Here is a 24,425-nt window from a genome sequence, read left to right as displayed (position 1 = left end):
CGGGGGCGGGGCCCGGCGCGCGCAGGGGGCGGGGCCCGCGCGGCCGAGGGGCCATGGCGGCCGAGGCGGCGGAGCGGCACCTGGGGCTGCTGCGGGACGAGCGGGAGGCCGAGCTGGCCCAGAGCAGGTGCGGCACACACGGCACCGGCACCGACTGCCGGGGACACGGCACCGGCCGCCGGGGGGTTACGGGGCGGCCACAGCCGGGGACACGTGCGGCGGGGGGGCCACGGGAGCACTGTCACCCCTGGGGAACACTGAGGGACCCTGAGCTGGGACCCGCTGTCACCCCTGAGGAACACAGAGGGACTCCTCTGGGACCTGCTGTCACCTATGGAAACCCCCAAGAGGTCCTCCCCTGGGACCCCCCTGTCACCGGTGGGAGCGCTGCTGGAGTCCCACCGTTCTAACCAGCCCCCCCCCCATAGGAACCCTGGCCCACAGGGTTCTGATCCACAGGGAATCCTGCTGGGCTCGCCCCCACAGGACCAAGTCACTCTCTTAGATGGCCTTGCTGGGGGCACAGACACACAGTCAGGAGAATGGAGGTGCCAGGATAAGGTCATTCCGCTCTGTCCCCTGGAGCTGTCAACCTCAGCCTCACCCCATGGTGTTCCCACCTGTGTGTGGTTCCCAGGGCATGGCAGGAGAGCGTCTCCCTGAAGGAATTGCAGCGGAGAGGTGTCTGCTTGCTCAAGCTCCAGGTCAGCAGCCAGAGAACCGGCCTCTACGGGCGTCTCCTCGTGACATTCCAGCTCAGGAAGCAGGACTCGGACACCGAGCTGCCCTCCAACAGCTTTGGGCCTGGTCAGTGACACTCCTGTCTTTCTAAAGAGAACAGACAGCCTAGAATGGTTTGGGTTGGAAAGGCCCTTAAAGCCCATCCAGTCCCACCCTCTGCCATGGGCAGGGACACCTTCCCCTCGCCCAGGGTGCTCCAAGCCCCATCCAGCCTGGCCTTGGACACTTCCAGGGATGGGGCAGCTGCAGCTGGCCTGGACAGTGACACATTTGCCCCACCTCACTCTCTCCCTTCCAACCTCTGCAGGGGACATCGTGGGGCTCTATGAGTCGGCCGGGCAGGGGGACCCGCTGTGCACGGGCGTGGTGACACGTGTCACTCCCAAGGCAGTGACAGTGGCTCTGGAGGAGGCCCGGGATGGGGAGCTGGCCCTGGACCATGAGCGCTCCTTCCGCCTGCTCAAGCTGGCCAACGATGTCACCTACAACAGGCTCAAAAGGTGAGGGCTCACCCCGGCTCACTCTGCCCAGCGGGATGAGGAGTGCCAAGTTTAGTCTGGAAAAGCTCTTTCCAGTCCCTTCCCAGATTGGATTTGTCATTTTAGAGTCTCCCAACAGCCTCAGTGTACCCACCTGCTGGCTGGTCCTGCTCTTCCCTTTCCCTCTTCAGGCTGTGTTTTCGTCCCATTGCATCACCTCTGGAACACTCTGGGTTCTGTGTAGGGCCTTTTCCATCCTGGCAGGAGGAGTGAACAGCTCCTTGCTGGATAAACAACCCAAAAAAGCACATTTGGCTGTACCAGACAGGGACAATGGGAGGTGGAAGCCTGACCAGCACAGGGATGTGTGTGCAAGGGTTGGGAGATGCAAGAATTGTGTGGGATGAGTCTTGTGGGGTAGCATTGTTCAGCTGTGGAATAGTTCAGTCCTTACTCACAGCCTGTCCCTGGGCACTTGGGAGTTTCCAAAGAATTTCTGCTGTGCCTGTAACCTGGATCTTCCCTTCTTTGGCAGAGCTCTAACTGCACTCAAGCAGTACCGGGGTGGCCCAGCCTCCGACCTGATCGACGTCCTCTTCTTTGCCTCTGCTCCCAGGGCATTCCCTGAAACAAGTAAGGATGCTTTTTTTATCAGGCTTGATGGGCATCCTTGGGAATTGCCCACAAGAACACAAATAGCTCTGATCCCTGTTTTTATCCACACATGCTCCAGAAAAGACCCCAGTGTTCAACGCAAGTCATCAGTGGTGCTGCAACTGGTAGCATTGTGTTCATACTGGTCTGTACTGGGCACACTTTCCTCATGGAAAGAACCTGAACAAATCTGGCTATAAGTAGTATCCACTCTGTTGTGCTTCTTTGGAAGAAACAAAGATTAAATTACACAGCTTCACCTTTTGGGGAGAGCAAAGACTCTGATCAGCAGCAGTGTCAGATATCAACACCTGCTAATGGATATTATCCCTTGGCAGAAGGGAGGGGTGCAAAAATCAGGGAGTGAGGGCTGAGAGTGGGCTGGGCTGCCCAGCAGGGTGGGCTGTGTCTAGGCCACATACAGAGCTCAGGGCTGCTTTCCCCCCTCGTGGCATCCATCCCTGCCGGGGTTCTGCCCCTTTTCCTCCCTGCCACAGCCCCCTGCACTGTTTGTCTTCTTTGGAGCCCTGGATTTGGCTGCCCATCATGGTGTGCCTCTCTCCCATCCCCTCCAGACAGGCTTGACTTCTGAAAGGATGTGCCAGGGACAAAAAATGGGTGCTAATGAGTCCTGTCCCCATTTCTCTAAGCACTGATCCCAGTCTGAGTCAAACCTTTTAGCCCTTTGGCTGCCTGGGGACCTTGGTGCACTCAAGGTTTTCATATTAAATGAAAGAATTAAATTTTAATCAATCAGCTTTTCTCAACAGTGCTTTTACCCCTGAGGGAGCAGAAGTGCCTCCAATGAAGGAAAGCTCCTTTTCACCACATCACTCAGCTGTGCCAGGCTGGGCAGAGATGAATTTTCCATCTGCTCAGCACTGGGAATATTGATGGGTAGATGGAGGCACATTAGACAGACAGCAGAGGTGCAATATGAACTCAAAGGCCTTGCAGTTACCTCCTCCCTTCAGAGCTGCTTTCTCCCCACCTAGAGAGATGTTGTACCAGCCAGGAATTAAGGGCTAATAACTTGGAATAAGCCTGCCCTGAGCTGAAGGGCTCTGCCAGGCAAACTTCACAGCACTCAGGGAGCTTTTCCATGTCACAGCCTCTCATTCCATGACCAAGCACCCATTAGCCTGGTTTCTCTGGGGATCTGTCTCATCTCATCCATTACCTGGTTTCAAACAAACCCATCAGCAGCAGGCTGAGTCAATAAGTCCTGGACAGCTCCTGAAATTGGCTGTCTAGACACACATCTGTGTCAACACTGCTCAGGGATGCCAGACAAGCTCACTTCCCTCATAAACCAGGGAGCCACAGCTGGGAGACAGGGCAAAATCCACTCCAGTAGGTGCAATGTGCAGCAGCAGAAGCCTGAATCTGATTTTTTTTTTTTTTTTTTTTTTTTTTTTTTTTTTTTTTTTTTTTTTTTTGTGGGGGACAAGATGAGAATCCTAATTTTTCAATCAGGGAATCTTGTAGGTGGGTTCTGACACCGCTGTGCATTTCAGTAATTAATTACCAGACAGCAGCAGCCCAGCACAGCATGTCAAAGCCCAAGTCCTTTCAAAACACTTAAATATGCAGCAATAAATACCCTTGGCATAAAAGAAAAACATGGGACAGGCTGTGGGAAGAATAACCTAAGGAATAGTCAAAAGGAGAGGAAGGGATCTCCAGTGGGTAGCTGGGACCTGCAGCAAAGATTGGGACTGGCACAAAGCACTTCCACACCTCACCCTGCTGCTTCCAGGAAGTCTCCAAGGGGGAGAACAGTTTTTCAGAAAGGGCAGACTCTGAACTGAGCAGGAATTTTGCCCTTATCAGAATCCCTGGGAAGCAGAATCCAGGTGCTCACTCATCAAAAATGTCCTCCTTGTCTCCCTTCCATTTTGATCTGCACCTGTGGCCCTGCTGGAGCTTCCACAGCTGAAATCTCCAAACAATCCTCCCCTGCTCCCAGCATCCATGTGGGATCCCTGCACCCTACATTTTGGGAATGGGGGGGGAGTGGAGAGGCTTTTCTTGCCAGCAGAGGCCAGCATTGCTCTGCTTGCTGTGCTCCTCCTGGCCATCCAAGAGGGACATGTCCCTTTTCCCTTTGGAAAGCAGGTTCTGCTGTACCTGTGCAGGTTGTGATAGCTGCCAGTTCTCTCCTGTGTTCCTGGGCTGGAGGAAGTCAGGAATACTCATTTTCGTTCCTGGCTCCTGTTCCTGGCTTGTGTCCAACTCTGCCCATGGTTGTCAAAACATTTGTAAAGGGAAAGAAGCAATCCTGGTGAAAAGGCAGGAACGTCCCCAGAAAAAGTCAACCTGGCAGCAGAGCACTGGGGAAGCACTAGGGATTTCCAGCAAGACTTTCTTGGCTTTTTGGCACAAGTCATTTGCAAAAATAACCTGAAATGCTCCTCATCCCTCTGCCCTGTGACACCTCTTGTCATCACAGGGGCCATGGAGAGGCCTCTGAGATTCTTGGGGAAGACTAAGCAGCCCAGACAACTCAGCTGCCAGGTATTTCCTCTGGAGAACAGGGGAAGTTCTAATCCAGGCTGAAGTACCCAGCTGGATTTTGTCCAGCAGCATTGGCTGCAGTGAGGTTGTACCAGGGAGGAGCTGCTGGGGGTGGGGGTCTGAATTGCTCTTGGTCAGAAATATACCTTGGAAAGGGCTTCCAGCTCTGGAAATCCTGGGCTCTTCCTCCCAGGAAGGGCTGTTTCCATCCATTTTTGGTGCAAAGACCCCTTTCCTGGGCCTGGATATCACCCCCCAACCCCCTGCCTCACCAGAGCTGCTGGAACCATGCAGAAAAGCATCTCAGTCCCTGGGAATGTTGGGGCACCAACCTTGATGGCCAAGGAAATTTGGTTTTCAGCACTATTAAATGGAGTTGCACATCAGGGCACAATTACCTGGCCACCAGCGAGACACATTCCAGGGATTTCTTCAGGTGAGGATACCTGGAGCCTGGCTGCTGCAGGGAGAAGAGTTTGGAGGAGCCACAGCATCCCATAAAAGGCTCTTCCCTCCTCCCCACCGGTGTGGCCAGCCCAGGAGAGGCACACTGCCAGCCTTCCCACACAGCAGCTCCTGGCAGCCTGTGGTTGGGAGGGATGAGGGTGGGCACAGGCCTGGAGAAGCTCCTTGGCTCATCCTTGAGCAAGGAAGCATCAATGACTCCCACATCCCAGCTGTTCCTCACTGGGGGAAAAGCCTCTCAGGTTTGAAGCTATTCCTGCTTTTTCCCCAGCCCATGGGATGCTTCCTGGTGTTGTCTTAGTCATTAACACACTCACCCCAAATTTACATATGAACCAAGAGGTTGGGTGACAGCAAAAATCACCTTCAGCCCCATTTCTCTCTTCATCATCACCTTCTCAATGAATATCTTTTGTTTAACCTCATTTGGTGGTGCTGCTTCAAAAGCCACAGGCCACACACAGGTTCATCTGTCTAAAACCAGAAGAAACTGCCACGTTTTTAATCCAGCCCTTAATGCAAAGGGAAGGATGAAGCACATGATGCCCAGCAGGGAAGGATGCCCAGAGATGTGTCTTATATAAGCTTTTGTGGGAACGTTATTTTCGGGAAACCTCGGTGTAATGAGTCATCATCCCTGCTGTAATTAACTCCCATAATGAACAGGGAGATTAGCATTAGGATTAGGGGGGGATGAGAATAAATTTGGGCCTAAATGAGATCAATCTGGGAGGTTAAAAAGCAGCTTTTGAGAATTCAGTCTCTGCAGTGAAACCAATTCTCTTCTAATGCAATTTGCATATTCTTTTCTCTTTTTTCCTCCCTTATTAAAGCAGAAATGAGTTTTAATTTTATCATTTAAATTGTTCTTTGTACCTTTTCCTGCCTTCATTCCCAGTCTTGGCTGACCAGCACAGGGCTGCTCTGTTCTGCTCACAGACTCCGTAGGTTTTTCTGATTTTTCACTGGTGCTGCATTGGGTTTGTTCACTGTCAGGGATTTGTTTGCCAGATCTGCTACTTCCTCCCCAATTTTCATTGAAGATTTCACTAGAGATGCTGGTTCTCCTGAAAAACAAACCCAGAGCTCCTTCCAGAGCCAGGAAAACCTACCTGTTTGATGCTGGAGCAGCTAAATGCCTCTTAAATTCTGGGAATTCCAGCACTGATTGGCTGAAGGCCAAGTGTCAGGGCAAGGGAGGGGATAGGGAACCATGGATGCATGATGGGGAGGGAGTCTGTTTGTTTTGGAAGCATAAAAAGCTTATTTTTACCTTCTGGGGTCTTCCAGCCCCCTCAGTGCTTTCCTCCCAAGGTTCACCTCATTACCAAGTGGATTTGGGCCTGCTGCAGAGAGCACCACGTATTTCTGGATTTGTGCTTCTCAGCCTCTTCCCAGCTGGGGCTGAGATCCCAGTGACTCTCCTGCTGTCTCCCCAGAGCCTCTGGAGTTCTTCAATGCCTGCCTGGATGAGTCTCAGAGGGAAGCTGTGTCCTTCTCCCTGGCTCAGAGGGAGCTGGCCATCATCCACGGGCCCCCGGGCACAGGGAAAACCACGACGCTGGTGGAGATCATTCTGCAGGCTGTGCAGCAGGGCCTGAAGGTGAGGCTCACTGCCAGGGCTCTGGTGACAGGGACCACCTCAGGTGGCCACCAGTGACCACCTCTCCTTGTGTGAAGGCCTCAGAGCAGCCTTCCAGCCATGAGGTGAAGGGAAGCTTCACAGGGATTCTTCATCAGGAACTGGGGTGGTACCACAAGGGGAAATGGCTTCAAATGGGAAGAGGGGAAATTTAGGTTGGATATTGGGAAGAAATCCTTCCCAATATCCAACCTAAGGGTGAGGGTGGAGGGGTCCTGATACAGGTTGCCAGAGAAGCTGTGGCTGCCCCATCCCTGGAAGTGTCCAAGGCCAGGCTGGATGGGGCTTGGAGCAACCTGGCATAGTGGAAGGTGTCCCTGCCCATAACAGGAGGGTACTGGATTGGATCCCACCCAAACCATTCCAGGTTTCTGTGATTATTTTGCAGTCCTGGGCTTTGTGGCAGCTAGAGCAGCTCCTGAGCCTGGCTTAGCTTGCAGGGACCAGGGACTTCCCCACCAGCTCCAGGGAGGTGCTGACAGAGCTCAGGTTTGGGGTTCACTGGGGGCCCTGCAGAAGTGCTGCAAAGCAAGGAGGGAATTACCTGTGGTGATGCCAGTGCTGTGTTCCCAACAGAAGCGTGCTGGTCTCCCTCTCTCTGTTCAGACACCCCCTGCTCCAGCCCGTGGGTGCCAAGGCCGTGTTTGTCCCCGCAGGTGCTGTGCTGTGCCCCGTCCAACGTGGCCGTGGATAACCTGGTGGAGCGGCTGGCCGGCCGCAGGGCGCGGCTGCTGCGGCTGGGCCACCCCGCCCGCCTGCTCCAGCCCATCCAGCAGCACTCCCTGGACGCCGTGCTGGCCCGCGGGGACAACGCCCACATCGTGGCTGACATCAGGAGGGACATCGACCACGCCTGGGTGCGTGGCCCTGCAGGGGGGAAATGTGTGCTGGCTGGAGTGATCCCATGGGAAGGGGAGATGCCAGGGGGAAGTTCTTCCCTCGGAGGGTGGGGAGGCCCTGGAGTGGATGTCTCAGAGAAGCTGTGGCTGCCCCATTCCTGGAAGTGTCCAAGGCCAGGTTGGACAGGGCTTGGAGCAGCCTGGGCTAGTGGAAGGTGTCCCTGCCCTTAGGAGATGATCCATAAGGTCCCTTCTAACCCAAACCATTTTGGAATTCTCTGATCTTCATGTGCTGGAGGGCAGAACTCCTGCCTGAATCCCTCATGGAGGTGGGGAAATTCCAGTCCCTGCTGCTGTATGGGGAGCTGCTGCCCCTCACATCACCCGTCTGCCCTGATCCGTGCCCTCCTCTTTACCAGGGAAGCATTCCCATCATTAATTCACTTCCTAACAAATTGTCTGCCTGTCCTGATACTCCCTCCCACTCTCAGCCACCTCAAGTAGAAAGCAGAGCACATTTTAAAATGCTTTCTTAATTTCTTCTTTCTCACCCCAATTTTCCTAACATTCTCTTACAGCGTAGCTCTGGTACTTGGGGTGAGGATTTGATGCTAATTAGGCTATTAGGTTATTTTCCTTCCCTTTTCTGGTGGCAGCACTGTCCAAAAGAAAAGCTTTTTTTTTTTTTTGCTTCTTAATTTATTTTCCATCTTTCTGACTGGTGGTTAATTTTCACTTTCATCTCCTTGGGAGGAGTGACACAGAAGCTGCCCTTGGCTGCAGAGAGCTCATCTCCAAGATCCTGACCTATCTTTTCTTCCTCCTGCCTATGTTTCTCCACTGCCCCATTCCCCACTTCTCCCTGGAACAATTTCTCCCTTTGCAGTTCGATGTTTTGACTCTTTTCTCTCCTTGCCTTCTGCCCAGCCTGCAGAAGAAGCAGTAAGAGAAATGAAAACCTTGAGGCCTTACCTACCCCTTTGTGCCTCCTTCTCTCACCTGGCTCTGAGATTCCCAGGATCTCAGCTTCTGGATACTCCTTGCCCCAGCAAGGTTTCAGCCCCACAGTACCTGAGAAAGAAATGCAGCACAGATCCAGGGCCAGTCCAGCTCCAGGGATGCTGAGCAGGAGGATGAGGCAGGGAGCCCAGGAAAGAAAGCAGGCTCACTCCATGAGCTGGCCTTAAGTAGATTGCCAGACCAGTGAGGGGATGAGAGAGCTCATATGAGGCAGGTGAGGATGATTAGAGTTGATATTCCTAATCCCTAACTAGGAAGGGGTGACATCCAGACTGACCTCATGCTCAGGGCCTGTGATCCCACACCTGGAATTCCTGAACCCATTTTGATGACACTTGTCAGATACATGGAGATTTCACAGTTTTAAGTACCCATGAATTCAGCCAAAATAGGGGGCCGAGCTGATCCATGTTACACCCTGGAAAATGCATCCATCCATCCATCCATCCATCCATCCATCCATCCATCCATCCATCCATCCATCCATCCATCCATCCATCCATCCATCCATCCATGGCATGACTATAGGAACCAGCCTGTCTTACTCTTTTGGCTGCCTATAAGAGCTTCTGTCTGCAGCCTTTGCATCCTTCCCAAGTCATCAGTTTTACCTCCAGGGAAATAATTCCAGTTTCCATCTGGGATTACTCAGTGAGCTGTGGTCCCATAGTTGCTGCTCTGGCAGGGCTGGTGCCCAGTGCTGGTGAGTTGGGGTGGTAGATACATTTAATACCTGCTAAAAAAAAAGTCCTGGGCCTGTCTGGATTCTTTCCAGCAGCTCAGAGAAGCCAGTTTGAGGTGGGAGAGCTGCTGGTGAGGCTTGGTGAGCCCTCCTGCTTCCAGAAGGGCTCTGCTTCCTCAGAATAAGATAGGAAATCCCAGTCCCTCCCCCAGCAGAGGAACAAGATCCCTCTCCCCAAACATTGCTCCCTCCAGATGCTTTGGCTGGCCATAGACATGGCCAGAACTGAGTAGCAGCAGTTGGGTCTATCCAAATTTTTCTATTTTCTAGGCAAAAACCAAAAAGGCCCAAGACAAGGGAGAGCAAAGCCATTTTCTGGGTGAGATCAAGACCCTGAGGAAGGAGCTGAAGGAGAGAGAAGAGGCTGCCATGGCTGCAGCCCTCAGCCAGGCCAGCGTTGTCCTTGCCACCAACACAGGTGTGAGATCCTCCTGCTTGTGTTTTCCCTCCCTTTGCCAGGTAAACCAGGTGCTCTGCAAGGCAGCTGTCCTGGGATGGCTGGGACACTTCACTTGCTCCCAGCTTCTGGGAGCTCAGCAGTGAGATTCTCCCAGCTTCCACTATGGCACAGGATGTTGTTGAGCACAGAAGATGGATCTGGAAGGGCCCCTGTTAGCTCTGAGTAGGAGCTGGGAGTGCAGTGAGTAAACAAGTGCTGCTGGAGGTGTGCAATCTGCTCCCCATTGCATAAATCACATGGGATTGCTTCCCTGCTTGGACCCTTGCCAGGACTGATGAAACCCAACACGTGTTTCCAGAGCCTGCTCCCAGGCTGCATGTGGCTGCTTCTGCACTCACCCGTGTGATGTGACACAGGATTTTAGGGAGCAGGTCCAGGTGGCCATCAGGCATCTGCAGCTGGGAAGGTTTGGCAGGTGTGGAAGGGCTTTACTGGCTCAGGTTTTTCATACTCAAAATCTTCAGATCTGGTTGCTCAAGGGTCATTTGTTGAAAGGAAACATGAATAATTTTAGGTCATAAAACAGCAAGTTACTGGAGTGAAGGTTAGTGGACAGATAAATCCTTCCATGTCTTAGTCCCTGGGAGTTGGTCTCTCACTTCTTTTTATTTGCCTGAAAGAAAGGGGGAGATTTCCTTCTCCCAGTAAAACTGGTGGTTTTGTTGATCAGCTGTGATTCTCCCTGGAACTGGAGCTTCCCAGCCAGCTGGGGAAGTGGCAAAAATCGAGTTATGACTGTACAACTCACCAGAGTGGATTCATACAGGCTGGAAAACAGTTTTGGAAGGAGAATAGTGTCTTTGGTGGCAAACTGGAATGTCTGAAGTGATGCAGAGCTGCAGAGGCAGCAGGATTTACAGTGGCAAAGCCAAATCCCCGCTCTCAGAGCTGCAATAGCACAGGAGCTTTGGAAAAAACATTTCTGTAAATAAAAATCCCATAATCTGGGAGACTGGCTTCTTCACCCTGCCCTCCTCCTTTTGCATCCTTCTTCTTTGTGAACTGCAGGGAGATTTGGATGCCCCTGGAATTCACATTTCTGATCAATGTATGGATCAGTATCTGTAGGTCTGGGTTAGAGCAGGATGTCTGTAAGGAGACAAATGTTACAAATGAACTTCTGATGTTAAAAATTAGCTCTTGATGTGGCTGTTTCCAGTCTCCTTTCCCTCTTCCCAGTGCCACAAGGAGGAGCAGAGTCAGCCCATCTCCCCCTCTCAGGGTGTCCCTCAGTTACCAGACAGGTGAATCCCCAGTCCCTCACCCTCTGAGTGCTGGGGATGAGGGGTTTTGTTGGCACTGGGGGGCAGCAGGAAGGTGGGTGTTCCTTGCTCTGCTCCAAATGAAGCACTGGAGCATATTGTGCTCTTTGGCATCTGGGCTTCACTGCTGTTCCCAAAGATACTTGGAAGCTTCTGTGCCCAGATGCCAGGGGAAAAAAGGACAAAGAGGAGCTGGCAAAAACAATCCTGATTTACACATATCAATGGATACGTGTTTGGCAGGGCTGAATTCCTACATCTCTGCAAGGAAACATTATTTCACTTGCCTCAGTCACTATTACAGCTTGTGAGGTTTGTTTCCAGAGCAGGTCCCTCACTCTTCCTTGCTCCCCTGCTCACTTGGGAACCTTCTCCTTCCACCAGGTGCTTCCTCAGACGGCCCCCTGAAGCTGCTGCCCGAAACCCACTTTGACCTGGTGGTGATTGATGAGTGTGCCCAGGCTCTGGAAGCCAGCTGCTGGATCCCTCTGCTGAAGGCTCCCAAGTGCATCCTGGCTGGGGATCACAAGCAGCTGCCCCCCACCATCATCTCCCACAGGTAAAAATCCTGGATCCTCCCGTTCTTTGTGCAGCTTCTGAATCCTGGTGATTGGAGACATTTCATGGTGGAGAGCTGTGCTGCCTACAGGCTCTGTGGAATGCGTTTGGGCTCATCCTCAGGCTAATCCAAGTCTTTCCTTTAACTCTGCTTCTGTGGTTTCCATATTTATTTATTTAATGTATTGATATGTGAATTGGCCCAGTGAGATGCTGCATTATCACACACCTCAGGGATTATAAAACCTCCCAGTCCCTACAACAGGGATAATAAGAACAGTTAGTTTGTGGAAAAGATCTGTGGACAGTGCAAATTGCCTGTGCTTCCAGGGGGATGCTGCAAAGAGTACTGAGGAATCTTTGAGTAATTTAAAACATAAATGTGCTCATGTTTATCTGGTTTAGACAGCTCCAGATCTGGAATTACTGAACCACAGAAGCAGAGAAATAGGCCTGACTTCATAAACATCCTCTCCTGCTTCCAGAAAATAATGAACAAGACACATATCTGCCACCTCACTTGGATTTTGAACACAGGAAATGAAAACTCCAATGCAGGCAGCAGCTCCCAGCACATGGCCAGGAGATAGCGAGAACAACATTCAGTGGCTGCAGCATCCTCTCATTTTACCTCTCTCAGATGCCCAAAAGCTTGCTGTTCTGCAGATCTTGGGAGGTGATAAACACAAGCTCAACTGCCTGGAAGTGTCCAGGCTGGTGAGCTCCAAAAGCCTCTCCAGAGCCCTCCACTTTTTGGAGCAGTATCTTGTTGGTAGCAAGAAGAAACTGGCCATTTGATCCTTCTAATTTCAGAGTTCTTATTTTCTGTGAGTGGTGCATAAAGTTCCTCTTTTCCCCCAGAAAAACTTCATGATAGCTCCATCATGCTCCATAGTGCCCATCCAGCTGGATCTACCTCAGCCTGGCTTTCCCCCAGACTGTCAGATTAAGGGCAAAACACAGTAAAAATCCCAGCTCTGTTATCTGGAACGGGGCTGACACTCAGCTGGTGTCACTTTTGGCTCCCTCTTTTGAGACAAAAGCAGTTTTTCTTCACTCCAGAAACATTGTAGCAGCTGCTTTTTTTTCTGCTCTGTCACGGTAGCTGCTGCCAGGAGCCTTGGCTGGAGCTGGAGGCCAAAAGCTCCTCCTGGACCTCCTGCTGCTCCTGCTCGAGGAGTTGTGCTTTTCTCTCCATCAGACTTGGTGGCCTTGGCAGTGCTGGGGGAACATCAGACTCCATGATCTTAAACATCTTTTCCAGCCTGAACAACTGTGATGGAAATAAATGGAATGCTGGAGAACCCCGTTCTGGGCTTTCCACGTTCCCTGCAGGCCTGGGAAGCAGAACAGTGGCAGATCCCTTCCACCTCCTTCCGTGGGTATTTCCAGAGCTCCCACAAAGGCCCCAAATCACCTGCCAGCTCCTCTGTGGTTCAGGGGAAGCAAGGAGCTATTTCCAGGGATGATTCATGCAGAGGACTCCAACCCTTCCGCCCACCTTCCCCTTCTCCATTGATGACAGCGGGCCTGGAGTGGGTGGGCTCCTATTTTTGGGGCCACGGGGAAGGGTCTGAAGTTATCTGGGATGAATCCAGGCTGGCAGGAGGCTCGGCTGTTACTACAGCAGGGGAAGTCAGTCCTGCTCAGACAGGAAGCCTCTGTCCAGCAGGAATGCTGTGGGACTCTATCCACCTTCCTGTAACCTGCTTTTTCCTCCGTGGAATCAGCATTTCCCTGTTTCTACCAGCAGTGACCCCCTGAGGCCTAGGGAACGTTTGGCAGAGGGTCTGAAGCTGCTCCTCTTCCCTGCTTTCTGACACACCTGGAGCTGTCCAGGAGGAAAAGGCCATCCCCACACACACCTTCCAGTCCATGCTGGCAAATTCCAGCCCCCTCCAATTCTCCCTCGGCAGCTCCAGCCCAGGCTCACAGGCAGCAGCTTCCACCTTGGAGATTCTCCTCCTCCGATTTGTCCTTGTCCCTGTGGGCATCTCCATGCCAGGGCACTCCCTGCAGTCTGTCAGGAACATTTGTTTGCCTGTTGGAGCCCTCCTTCCATCCTTTTTCTGATGAATTTGTCTCCACATCAGGGCTCTGATGTATTAATTTGGTTTTACTCCCCTCAGATACTGGCAGATGCTTATCAAACCTCTTGCTCTCAACAAGGGATATTTTGCCATCTTGTTTGTCCATGGTCAATCTGGATGTCTGCACCATCCCAAATCCATGTGCTGATTCCCATGGCAGGTCTGAATGGGCTTCCTTTCACTTTGTCACTGAAGTGCCAGGCCTTGGGTTTTGGGTTTCTCTGGTAGCCTCCACAGCTGGAATGTCCTGGTGCACATCCATGAATTAACTCCATTAATGTGGAGTTCCTGAGGTGGGAAACCACAGTGACCTCCTTCTCCAGGCTTTTCCAGCCAAATCCAGTGTGTACTGCAGGTTTCAGTCACACCAGCATCTTCTGTCTCAGGGATGAATAAGAAAAAATATGCCATGGCTGAAGACACAGATCCAGCCTTCCATGGGAAACAGTTCCTGTTTTTCTCCTAGTACTGATCATTCTGGACACGTACAGGGCAGGCTGGCCAAGCACATTTCCTGCAGGCAAAACAAGGTGAAACCATGTTAGCAACAAATCCTGCTGGCTGTGGGCTGGGTTTGGGAATTCTGCCTTTCCCATCTGTACTTTAGGTACTTTCAAGTAGATATTCCCAAGCATCCCATGCATGGTTCTGTCTGTCCAACTTATCCCAATTTTATTTCTCTAAAGCAATCAATAGGTAAAAAACATCTGCTCAGGGCACTCAGGATTTTGTTGGCAGAGAAATCAACCACCATAGGAATTAATTGAGTGGTAAAATAACAGAAAATTATTAACAGGTGAAATATTCCTGAGCAGATTAATTCCTCATTATTAATTCAGCATATAACCTCCTGCGGATCCCTGCGGTGGGAATGCTGCTGCAAGGGTAGGGAACAGCCTCATTCCTGAGGCTTGCTCAGAGCTTTAATGGCTGTTTCAGGCATGTACTTGCACCTGAGTGCCAACAGCTCTCCCTGCTCAATTTCCTTCCTGTACCAGAGATCCAGGCTCCATGGGCAGAACAGAGCTGGGAGAATCAAGTTAATTCCTGATGACGGGAATGCATCCCCCAACCCCACATGTTGCTGTCTCCCTTCATCCCATCTACCCCAGCTCCCCTCTGGCAAACTGCTGCCTCCCATGTCCCACAGCGCTGTCCATCCAGAGGTTATTCCCCTTTTTTTGCCTGTGTGCTGCATCCTATGATTCAGCGAGGAGGAGAGCTAATGAGGCCCGGCTTCTTGGAAAGATTTGTCCTTAATTGTCCCTTCTGCAGGTTTAATGACTTGGCAGTCTCTTGTCACATTTCCCAAGTGCCTGTGGTGAGCGTGGCAGGGCTGGCTGGTGCCACAACAATGCACTCGCTGTGGGGCCGTGTAGTGCTGGAATTCCCCCGGCAGGGATCGGATGCGTGCTGTGCCCCAGAGCTTGATGGAAAGTGTTTTCCTGAGCTGTTCCCTGCCATCATTCCATCATCTTCATGCTGCTTCCTTGTGTCTGGCAGCCACCAGCACTCTCAGTGTCAGCCTCAGTATGAAAAATCTCTGTACGCTCACAAATTCCAAGGGCAACGACTTCCATCCTTCTTCCTCAGACAGTGCCTCCCAACAAACCCTCTGTGAGGCCAGGAGGAAGCAAACAGGGTCCTGAAAGGCTGAATTCTGTAGGAATTTGATTCATTTGTGCCATGTATATGAACAAGGGGCGCTGCTGGATGTGATGGGGATTTAGTGGGTGAAGAAGCAACATGCATCTGTGCCTTAGTCCAGGGTGAGTGGCCAGGGAAGGATGGAAATGCTGGAGCAGCAGGGTGTCTTGATGAAAGCAGCAAGGGTTGGCTGTGTGAGCACCAGGCATTCCAAAATTTGGGGTGGAGCTCTGATCCTATTGCAGTGGGTGATGCTGATGCTGTGGCTGACCTTGCAGTAACACCAGTGTAGCCTTACACTGATGGATCACGGAATCATGGAATCACTGGGGTTGAGAATGACCTCCAGGACCACCAAGTCCACCCTGTGATCGATCCCCACCTTGTCAACCAGACCAAAGCACTGAGTTCCACATCCAGTTGTTCCTCGAACACCTCCAGGGGTGGTGACTCCAGAGGCCATACTGTTGGCATTGCTTGAATTACAGGATCTGTGTCCAAGCTTCTCTGATTTCTGAGTCTGTCCCTGAGGGTCTGACTGAGAGCACTGTTGGCACCCAGGTGGCACAGGGGTGACAGTGCCACCCCAGGGGAGCCACACGAAGGTGCTGAACAGGGCTGGAGCGCGGCTGCTCCCAGAGCATTCCCACCGACACCCTCAGCACCGCGTGTGTCGGGAGGGGCTGGCTGAGCCCCATCCCGCCCTGGGCCGTCCCCGGGGGATGGACACTCCCACTCTGAGGTGCTTCTCCGCGCAGGGCCGCGGCCGAGGGGCTGTCCCTGAGCCTGATGGAGCGGCTGGCGGGGCACTACGGGGAGCGGGCGGTGCGGATGCTGACGGTGCAGTACCGCATGCACCGGCACATCATGGAATGGGCGTCCTCGGAGCTCTACGGCGGCCGGCTCAGCGCACACCCCTCCGTGGCACAGCACCTGCTCAGGTGGGTTCCTGCTCTCTGCTGCTGCAGAGCTGAAATGTCCTTTTCATCCTCGTTTGTCCCTTCCCTGCGTAGTTTTCCAATCCTGCTGAGGCTGGGGCAGTGTTTTTGTTTCAGGCATTGTTTCATCGAGGAGACATTACTGGGGGAATTTGTCCTTTTTGCTCTGTAACCAGAAGTGATGCAGAGTTGTCTTCTGTGTCCTCCTTTGCTATGATAATCATGGAATCCCAGAATGGTTTGGGTTGGAAGCCCACCCAGTCCCATGCCACAGGCAGGGACACCTTCCACTAGACCAGACTGCTCCGTATCCCATCCAGCCTGGCTCTTCCAGGGATGGGGCAGCCACAGCTTGAGTGGATATTGCTGTAACAGCAGCACTGGTAACTGGCCCTTTCCCAAATACCTTGTGCAGGGACCTGCCAGGTGTCTCTGACACGGAAGAGACCAGCATTCCCTTGTTGCTCATAGACACCGCTGGCTGTGGCCTGTTTGAGCTGGAAGTGGAAGATGAACAGTCCAAGGGGAATCCAGGTACCATTGGCCAGAATGGATGGACTGAGGTGCTCAGCCCACCACAGGCTTGGCCACGTCCCAGAGATGTCTCCCTGGAGAAGGTGGGGTCCCAGACAGCCTTGCTTAGCTGAGAGATCGTCCCTCCATAAATCCTCAGCCTCCAGGGACTTTCAGCTGTGTGGGAGCTCTGGGGACAGTGTCCAGCTTATGGGTGGCCTCTCCTGCTGCCATGTCCCCTTGCAAGGACATTTCTCCATGCTGAGGGCTGGGACAGGGTGGAGAATCCCTGTGGAGATACTTTACACCAAGGAAGGGCAAATAGCAGCAGGCAGAGCACAGGCCTGTTTTGGGAAGGCCATGGATAAGGCTCAGAATTACTTTCCAGTCCTCTGTTCATTCCATGAAATCCTGTCTGGTTCTTCTGCATGGATTTTCCTAGGACACTGAGTTCTGCTGCTTTTCACCTGAAAAAGTGGATTTAGTTACAGAGCTTAAGTGCAAAGTCAGGCTGGAAAACATAAGGGCAGTTTTTACCAGTTTAAATATCTTCTACCTGCTGTTTGACCCCCACCATCATTTGAGTGCCTCATTTTTCCATTCCCAGAGCCCTGCTGAACACAACAGGCTCTCATTCCCTTGTGGAGAGCCAAAAAGCCTGGTCTGAGAGAACTCAGGGATTTGGAGCAGAGGATTAGAGGCACATCTCCCCAAATTTGTGAGGCAGCCTTTTGGCACAGCTCACTGCAGAGTCTTGATGTTTATTGCTGTGTTTTGCTGCAAAGCAGAAGCCCAGCCAATGAACCATGAAATAATTCATACAGGATTTAATTTTTCCCTTAGATCCCTCTGAACCAGGCACCATTTTGGATAACCAGTTTGTGGCAGCCTTTCCTGCTGTTTTGGGGGAGGTGGGCACATTCCTCTGGCCTCTGTCCCCTGTCACACTCTGCCTGTCTGTCCCAGGGGAGGTCCAGCTGGTGGGGATGCACGTCCAGGCCTTGGTGGACGCTGGTGTGAAGGCCAAGGACATCGCTGTGGTGGCCCCCTACAACCTCCAGGTGAGCTGTCCCTGTCCTGACATCCCCCCTGTCCCTGCACACAGAGCACACAAGACCCCAGAGACCTGCAGAGCCAAATTTAACCAGCATTTGGGACCAACTCCTGACCCTTAGAGCAGCTTGGGGCCTTGGAGGGAAGAGCTGTTAGTGAGGTGTTCCACTCACAGCCTCGGGAGATGCTCATCCTTGTGGGTTTGGGAGGGAGGGATTGCCCCCAAAACCCTGCTGTTTTCATCCCTTTCACCCATGTATTTCCTTTAAAAGCTACCCTTGGCCTGTTTCTCAGGTGGACATGCTCCGACAGCACCTTTGCCACAGCCACCCCGAGCTGGAAATCAAATCAGTGGATGGTTTCCAGGGAAGGGAGAAGGAGGCAGTGATTCTGTCCTTTGTCAGATCCAACAGAAAAGGTAAGACCTGGCTGCTGGAGCACTACTCCCCTGGGAATGGGGAGGAAGGCGTGTCACCAAGTGCTGTGGTTTAATTGCAGTGCTCTAACGCTTGGCTCTGGATGGATTTACTGGCAAACCCTCCCTTTTCAGGCTTTTTTGTTTAATTAATGAATGTATGTGCTGTCAGGGCTGCCGAGGAGGCTCCCGTGCTACAGGAGGTCAGAACTGCTCAGTTTGAAGTTCCCTGGCCCTTGAGGCCTCAGAAATTATTTAAACCAGGGCCCTAAGAATGTCACATCCCATTAGCCCCACATTTAGGGGAGTTGGGGGGTAATTTCTTGAGTTTTGAGCCCATTTTGGGTGAGTTCCCTGCAGAAAGTGAGCAGGAGCTGGCATCCCAAGCCATGCACAGAAAATGCTGCTTTTGGGAGCAAAATCTAGAGCGGAAAATCAAGTTCTTTGCTATCAGCAGCTACAGTGGAAGTTAATAGCTGGAAAAAAAGCTGCTGCCCTGGGGGCACAAGGTTCCTGTGCAGGGAGCTGAAAGGTTTGATGGAGCTGGCTGAGCAGGATCGCCCTGTGATCGCCTCTGTTCCATGCTGGGATCAATTCCCTTTCCAAACCTACAGTCCTGTGGCCCTCCCTGTGCTGGTGGAGGTGAAATGCTGAGGGCTGGAAGGGGAAAAAAAGGGGGGAAATTCATGGAAGGAGGAGGTGCCTCTTTTTCCAAGCCTAGAGGAGGAAAGCAGCCTTGTGGGGAGAATGGAGGTGGGGACAGCACTAAGAATAGTCCTGATCCAGGAGTGACTCACTCCTGTGCTAGTGGGAGCTGGTGGCCCTGGGAGGGTGAGTGTCCCACAGCCCCTTTTCCTGCACAGGGAAAGGCCAAAACTCAGGTGTGGGCAGGAATTGCTTTCCTGGGGACACAGGGAGGCTTCTTCTTGACCTATTCCTCTACAGCCATTCCTGATCCAGCAGGAAACCTTCATTTAAGAGGAAGTTTTTCTGTGTGAGGGTGCTGAGGCCCTGGCACAGGTTTTCTGAGAAGCTGTGGCTGCTTCATCCCTGGAAATGTCCAAGGCCAGGTTGGATAGGGCTTGGAGTCTGGGATAATGGAAGGTATCCCTGGCAGGGGGTGGAACAAGATGGGCCTTAAGGTCCTTCCCAACCCAAACCATTCCAGGATTCAAAGGAGTTGGATTTGCCCCTGCAGCTGGGTTAAACATCATCAGAGAAACTGGGAATTGTTCCCCGAGCTGCAGAGCAGGGAGAGGGGCTCCCCCTCAGCCTGTCCCTCAAAGGCAGCGCAGAAGAGGCTGCTGAGGCAGAGCCAGGCTGGGCACTGCTTTGGCAGAGGCATTAATCTTTTCCTGCCTGGCCTCCTCACTGTTCCCTGGAGCTGGGAGCTCGCAGCCACCCACGCTCCGCTCTTGCTGCCTGATCCTTCCTGAGTCATCCCAGCACTGCTGGCTCTCATGCTGTCTGTGAGCAGAGCAAAACCTCCCAAATGGCTGTTCCTACACCTCAGGGAATTTGGGAGCAGGGGAGAGCTCTGTAGGACAGGGGGGAGCTCTTTACCTGCAGTCCCTCCTCTGTCACAAGGTGAGCCTTTTCCACGTTGCCCCATCTCATGTTTGCTCCCAGCTCCAAGCCTCAGCTTGTGTCGTGGGCCAGGCAGGGAGATATTTCCCCTTTCCATGTGCCTTCCATCCTCTTCCCAGCCCCAGGAGCTCAGTGTGGAACCTTTGCAACACACGTAGCAAGAGGAGCAGCAGTGAGCAGAGCTCCATAAATGCCAAATCTCACCCTCCAGCCAATAAATCCTTGGATCCCTTGGACCAAACCCCTACACTTGAAGGGGGTAGGGTCCCCCTACCTGACAGGGTCCCTGTGGTGTCCCCTCTGGCATCCCTTCCCTCCTGTTTTCCCAGGTGAGGTGGGCTTCCTGGCCGAGGAGCGGCGGATCAACGTGGCGGTGACGCGGGCGCGGCGCCAGGTGGCCGTGGTGTGTGACAGCCACACCGTGGGCAGCCGTCCCTTCCTGCGGCGCCTGCTGGACCACCTGGCCCAGCACGGCCTCGTGCGCTCCGCCTTCGAGTACCTGGATGATCTCGTGCCCCAAAACTACCCCGGGGAGGGCGGGGCCCAGCGCCAGCAGGGCCCCAAACCACCGGGCCCCAAAACGCGGCCGGCTCCGCCTGGGAAGCTCAAGGCGGCGGCAGCCGGAGCGGGGAGCCAGAAACCGGGAGCACGGAGCTCCCTGAGCGCTGCCGCAGCTAGGAGGGACGGCTCAGGGTCGAGGGAGGGTGGGGACAGGTTCAGGGCCATGCTGGTGGCCTTTCTGGCGAGCAGCGAGGCACATCTGGATTTCCCGACATCCCTGAACTCCCACGAGCGGATGCTGGTCCACATGCTGGCGGAGGAGTACGGGCTGCAGCACCTGAGCTCCGGGGAGGGCCGGGACAGATACATCAGTGTCCACAAGAGACTCCCCAAGCAGCCCCCGCTGCCCTCTGAGCCCCTTCCTGAGCCCCCACTGCCCTCCGAGCCCCTGCTGCCCTCTGAGCCCCTTCCTGAGCCCCCACTGCCCTCCGAGCCCCTTCCTGAGCCCCCGCTGCCCTCTGAGCCCCTTCCCGAGCCCCAGCATTCCCATGGGAACACCCCTGACCCTTCGGAGCTGGGGGAAAGCAGCAAGGGCTTGGGGAAAGTGGACTTGAAATCCCTGCACCTGGAGAGAGTCCAGAGGGAGAAAGCCAGGCAGGAGGAGGCGGCCAAGAAGGTGCAGGAGCCCAGGAGTGGGAGAAGGAAAAAGGACAAGAGCGAAGCCAAAGGTGGGTGAAGCTTTTTGTAACCAGCACAATTAATGCTCTTCCTTGAATGGATCTTAATGTCAATGGGTTTGCTCCAGACTGTGGGATTTGGGCATGGATCATGTGGCTCTTGGAAAGCTGCAGGGAGGTGGGAACTGGCTGCAGCATCGAGGTAGAGGGATTTGGGTACTTGGAGGCACATTCTGTAAGTCAGAGGAAAAACACTGGAGACCCTTTCCCTGGAGAGTCTCAGGAATCACATGTGAAGCTCCCAAGAGTAAGGAGAGGAGCTGAGGGGAGTGCCTGCCCACACTGAAGGATGTAAAGGCAGAGGCTGCCCTGCGGCTGCAGGAAGGTGGGTTTGTTCCCAGGCCCCAATCCAGGTGTGTGCTCACCTTTCCCAGGAAAGCCAGTGATCGGGAGCGCGGTCGGAGAGGATTTCGACGCTCTGATCTCCGCTGCCATCAAAGCTGACAGGACCTGTGGCTTCCCCCGCTGCAAAGCCTCTGTCACCACCCTGGGCCAGCTCTGTCACCACTGCCAGCGGCTCTTCTGCCTCAGCCACCACATCCCCGAGGTAAGGAGGGGCAGGACAGGCTTAGCCTGGGAATTTTCCCTGTGGAGCTCCCTGGGAAGGGTTTCCTTGCTGGGAGTTTGAGCAGAGCCCTCCCTGTCAGAGCCTGTGCGGAGCTCAGGTACACAGGGCTGGCAGGTGCTGACACTTGGGCTCTCCTCACCTCTTCCTGAGGGCTTTTCTGTTTTCCTCTCATTTTGTGCCCTTCTTTACCATTTTCTGGCACTTACACTCTGTGTGGATAAAGTGAGGCAGAGAGCAGAAATGGAGAAGCACAAGTTTCAGGCTCAAGTGAGCCTGGACTCAATTCCCAGCCCTTTGCACATTCCCTCTGCATTCTGAGGATGATCCCAGCCATTTGCAGATTGTCTCTGCATCCTGGGGACAGGACAGGCACGGTGCAGTGCTGCCTGGCCAGCAATTCAGAATTCCCTATGTCCTTGTTCCTCACCCTGTGGAGCCCCCAGGAGCTCAGCAGCCCTATAAATCCTTGGCAAGCTTTTTCCTCTGTCAAGAGCTATCTGTTTCCATGGCAAGGAATAGTTGTATTTATGGTCACTCACATCCAGGGGGATGGAGATTTATTCCCTGCAGAATGGCCTCTCCCTGCTGAATTGTGACAAGGCTCCAACAATGGTAGGGATTCAAATCCATGTCAGCCATGGGAAGGGCTGTCACAGCTCTGAGGGAACAGGCTGGGATCTCACTCCATGGAAACATAAATGACTTTGGGATGGGCCAAGAAAAGGGATCAGATTTTAGGATCTCACCTGCAAGAGATAATTCTAGTGTTGGACTTAGCTCATTAAAAGCAGCAGATTCATGGCTAAAAAAGGTCTCCCATTCCCCAAAACTGCTTTCCCTGTTCACTGAAAAGGAGGTGGAAGGAGCCACTTGAACCATCCCAAAGGATGATTTACCTGCTGTTCAGAGCCCAGGGCCTGGATCCTTATATTTCATTCTGTGTGAGAGGAGCTATAAAAGATGATTTAATAAAACACAGAATAATAAATATCAATTATTAATTTTAAACAATAAGTATAAGAATAAATCTATCAAAATAGAGAATCTAAATATAAAATGAAACTAAATAAAAATAAAATGAAAATACATAGAATAAATAGTAAACAATGATAATAAAATAATGAATTGAAATTATAAAAATATGTAAGTATATAAAGCAATATAACAGCACAATAATATAATAATATATAACAAAATTATAATAATGGCTGTAAATGGTGGGAGATGATTTTAGGGGGGTGCAAAGCAGGCCATAAAGGAATTCCAGGTTCAAGGAGTGGCAGCCCTGGCTCCCAGGTGGGTGATCTGTGCCCCACTGCCCAGTGCCCGTTCTCTCCCCAGGTGCACGGCTGTGGGGAGAAGGCCAAGGCGCAGGCACGGCAGCGGATCAGCCGGGAGGGGATCCTGTACCCCGGCAGCGGCTCCAAGGACAAATCCCTGGATCCCGCCAGGCGAGCCCACCTCCAGCGGCGCCTGGACCAGAAGCTCAGTGAGCTGACGAGCCAGAGGAAGGGCAAAAAGAAAGACAAGGAGAAATGAGGGTCCTGAATCCTGCTGTTTTAACCTCAAAGCCACAGCTCAGCCCCCCCGGGGCAAAGCTGCTGTGCTGAGCCTGGGTGGAATAGGGGGCTCTGTTTTGGGGGGGAACCTGGAGCTGGGAGCCTTCCCGAGGTGCAGGGCCAAGGCAGGGGAGGGAGAGCTGCTGCATTGTCCTGGTTATCCGTATGGACACAGTGATGGATGTGCTCAGGGGCCAGAGCACGCTGGTAAAACGGGCATTAAACACCCAGAGCTGTCACTGTCACATCGGTCCCTGCGGCAGCACACGATGGATGCCCGGGAACAGGAACGTGGGAGGCATGGAAAACCCTGGGTGACCCTGTGCTCCAGGGAGGATGGCTGAGGAAATGGATGTGTCCCAGCCCAGCAATCCTGTGGCTCTGCTCAGAGCTGGAGGGAGCCAGCCTGTCCACACCGCGGCCATTCCCTTCCCACCTGGGCCAGGGACTCAGGAGGGGGCTTAGCCCTGCTCCAGGTGCACCTGGGGATGGGAATAGGGATGGGTTTGGTGCTTGAGCCCAAACCATGCTGGCACCACGAGGAGCTGTTCGAGCACATAGAACCATTTCCTTGGGAGAGCCTTCCTGTGCCACTGGGAGGTCTCTCCCTCCTCACTGCTGTCTGTCCCTACCCAGACCTGTTCTGCCCTCCCCACAGAGCTCCTTGGAGGCTGATTTCCACTGGGAAAGCCTATAGTGACAGCAGGTACAGCCCCGTGAGCTTTTCAGGTGGGAGGGAGCCTTGTGTCCATCCTGAACCTTTTCCTAATCCTTCACACAGGGTCCATCCATCCCACCCCCAAAATAGCTCCAGCAGCATTTATTGTCCCCAGGGTGAAGGAGAAGGTGCAGAGGTGCCTCCAAATAGGAATGGCTGGGGAGGAGCACTATTAAAATGCCTAAACCACACATTCCCCATCCTTTTGGGGCTAAACATCACAGATTCCAGCACCTGTGGAAGTCACTCACCTCATCCCAGGTAAAGCTCAGCAGTTAGCAGGAGCTGCCAGACAGCCCAGGATTTATGTGTCCATCTCTTCCCAAATACTTGGCTGGAATAGCTAATAAGCAAATTTTCCCCCAAACCTCGTGGGCTGTGAGTACTGGCTGTGAACAACTTCCCACAAAAACTTCCTCATCCTTCAGAAAACCTCATCCTTCAAACCCCTCCATGCTTGGCTCGTGCCTTGGCGCTGTGCATCACCCATGGAGGGACGGCACTGGCTCCCCTGGCAGCCGGTGGACAGGGAGAGAGGTGGGGAGGAGGAAGTGTGGGAGAAGGGAATCTGGGCACCAATGAGTGGAGACGGGCAGGGGGAGGAGCCAGAACAGAGCAGGGTGATGGAACAGGGACGTCGCAGGCGTGTCCCGAAGGGAAGGTCAGGCAGGCCACATGGGAAGGGAAAAGTGCCACCACTCAGGGGATAACTCACCTTGG

At 53.1% G+C, this 24,425-nt stretch overlaps 1 protein-coding gene across 1 annotated transcript; it reads left to right on the top strand.

The window, feature by feature from the left end:
* Positions 1-25: 25 nt before the first annotated feature.
* On the top strand, positions 26-23,396 carry IGHMBP2 (immunoglobulin mu DNA binding protein 2). The gene is made up of 15 exons (XM_084208230.1): positions 26-127; positions 638-807; positions 1,049-1,241; positions 1,756-1,853; positions 6,296-6,459; positions 7,155-7,355; positions 9,370-9,517; positions 11,206-11,380; positions 15,875-16,057; positions 16,470-16,588; positions 17,534-17,628; positions 17,915-18,038; positions 19,952-20,851; positions 21,235-21,407; positions 22,770-23,396. The coding sequence occupies exons 1-15, from the start codon at positions 54-56 to the stop codon at positions 22,965-22,967; spliced, it is 3,015 nt and encodes a 1,004-aa protein (XP_084064356.1). The 5' UTR covers positions 26-53; the 3' UTR covers positions 22,968-23,396.
* Positions 23,397-24,425: the final 1,029 nt, after the last annotated feature.

This window comes from Fringilla coelebs, assembly GCF_963513975.1.
Source record: "Fringilla coelebs genome assembly, chromosome: 6".
Taxonomy (NCBI): Eukaryota; Metazoa; Chordata; class Aves; order Passeriformes; family Fringillidae; genus Fringilla; species Fringilla coelebs.
The sequence above is the reverse complement of the archived record's forward strand: the minus strand, read 5'-3'. Positions and strand labels throughout refer to the sequence as shown.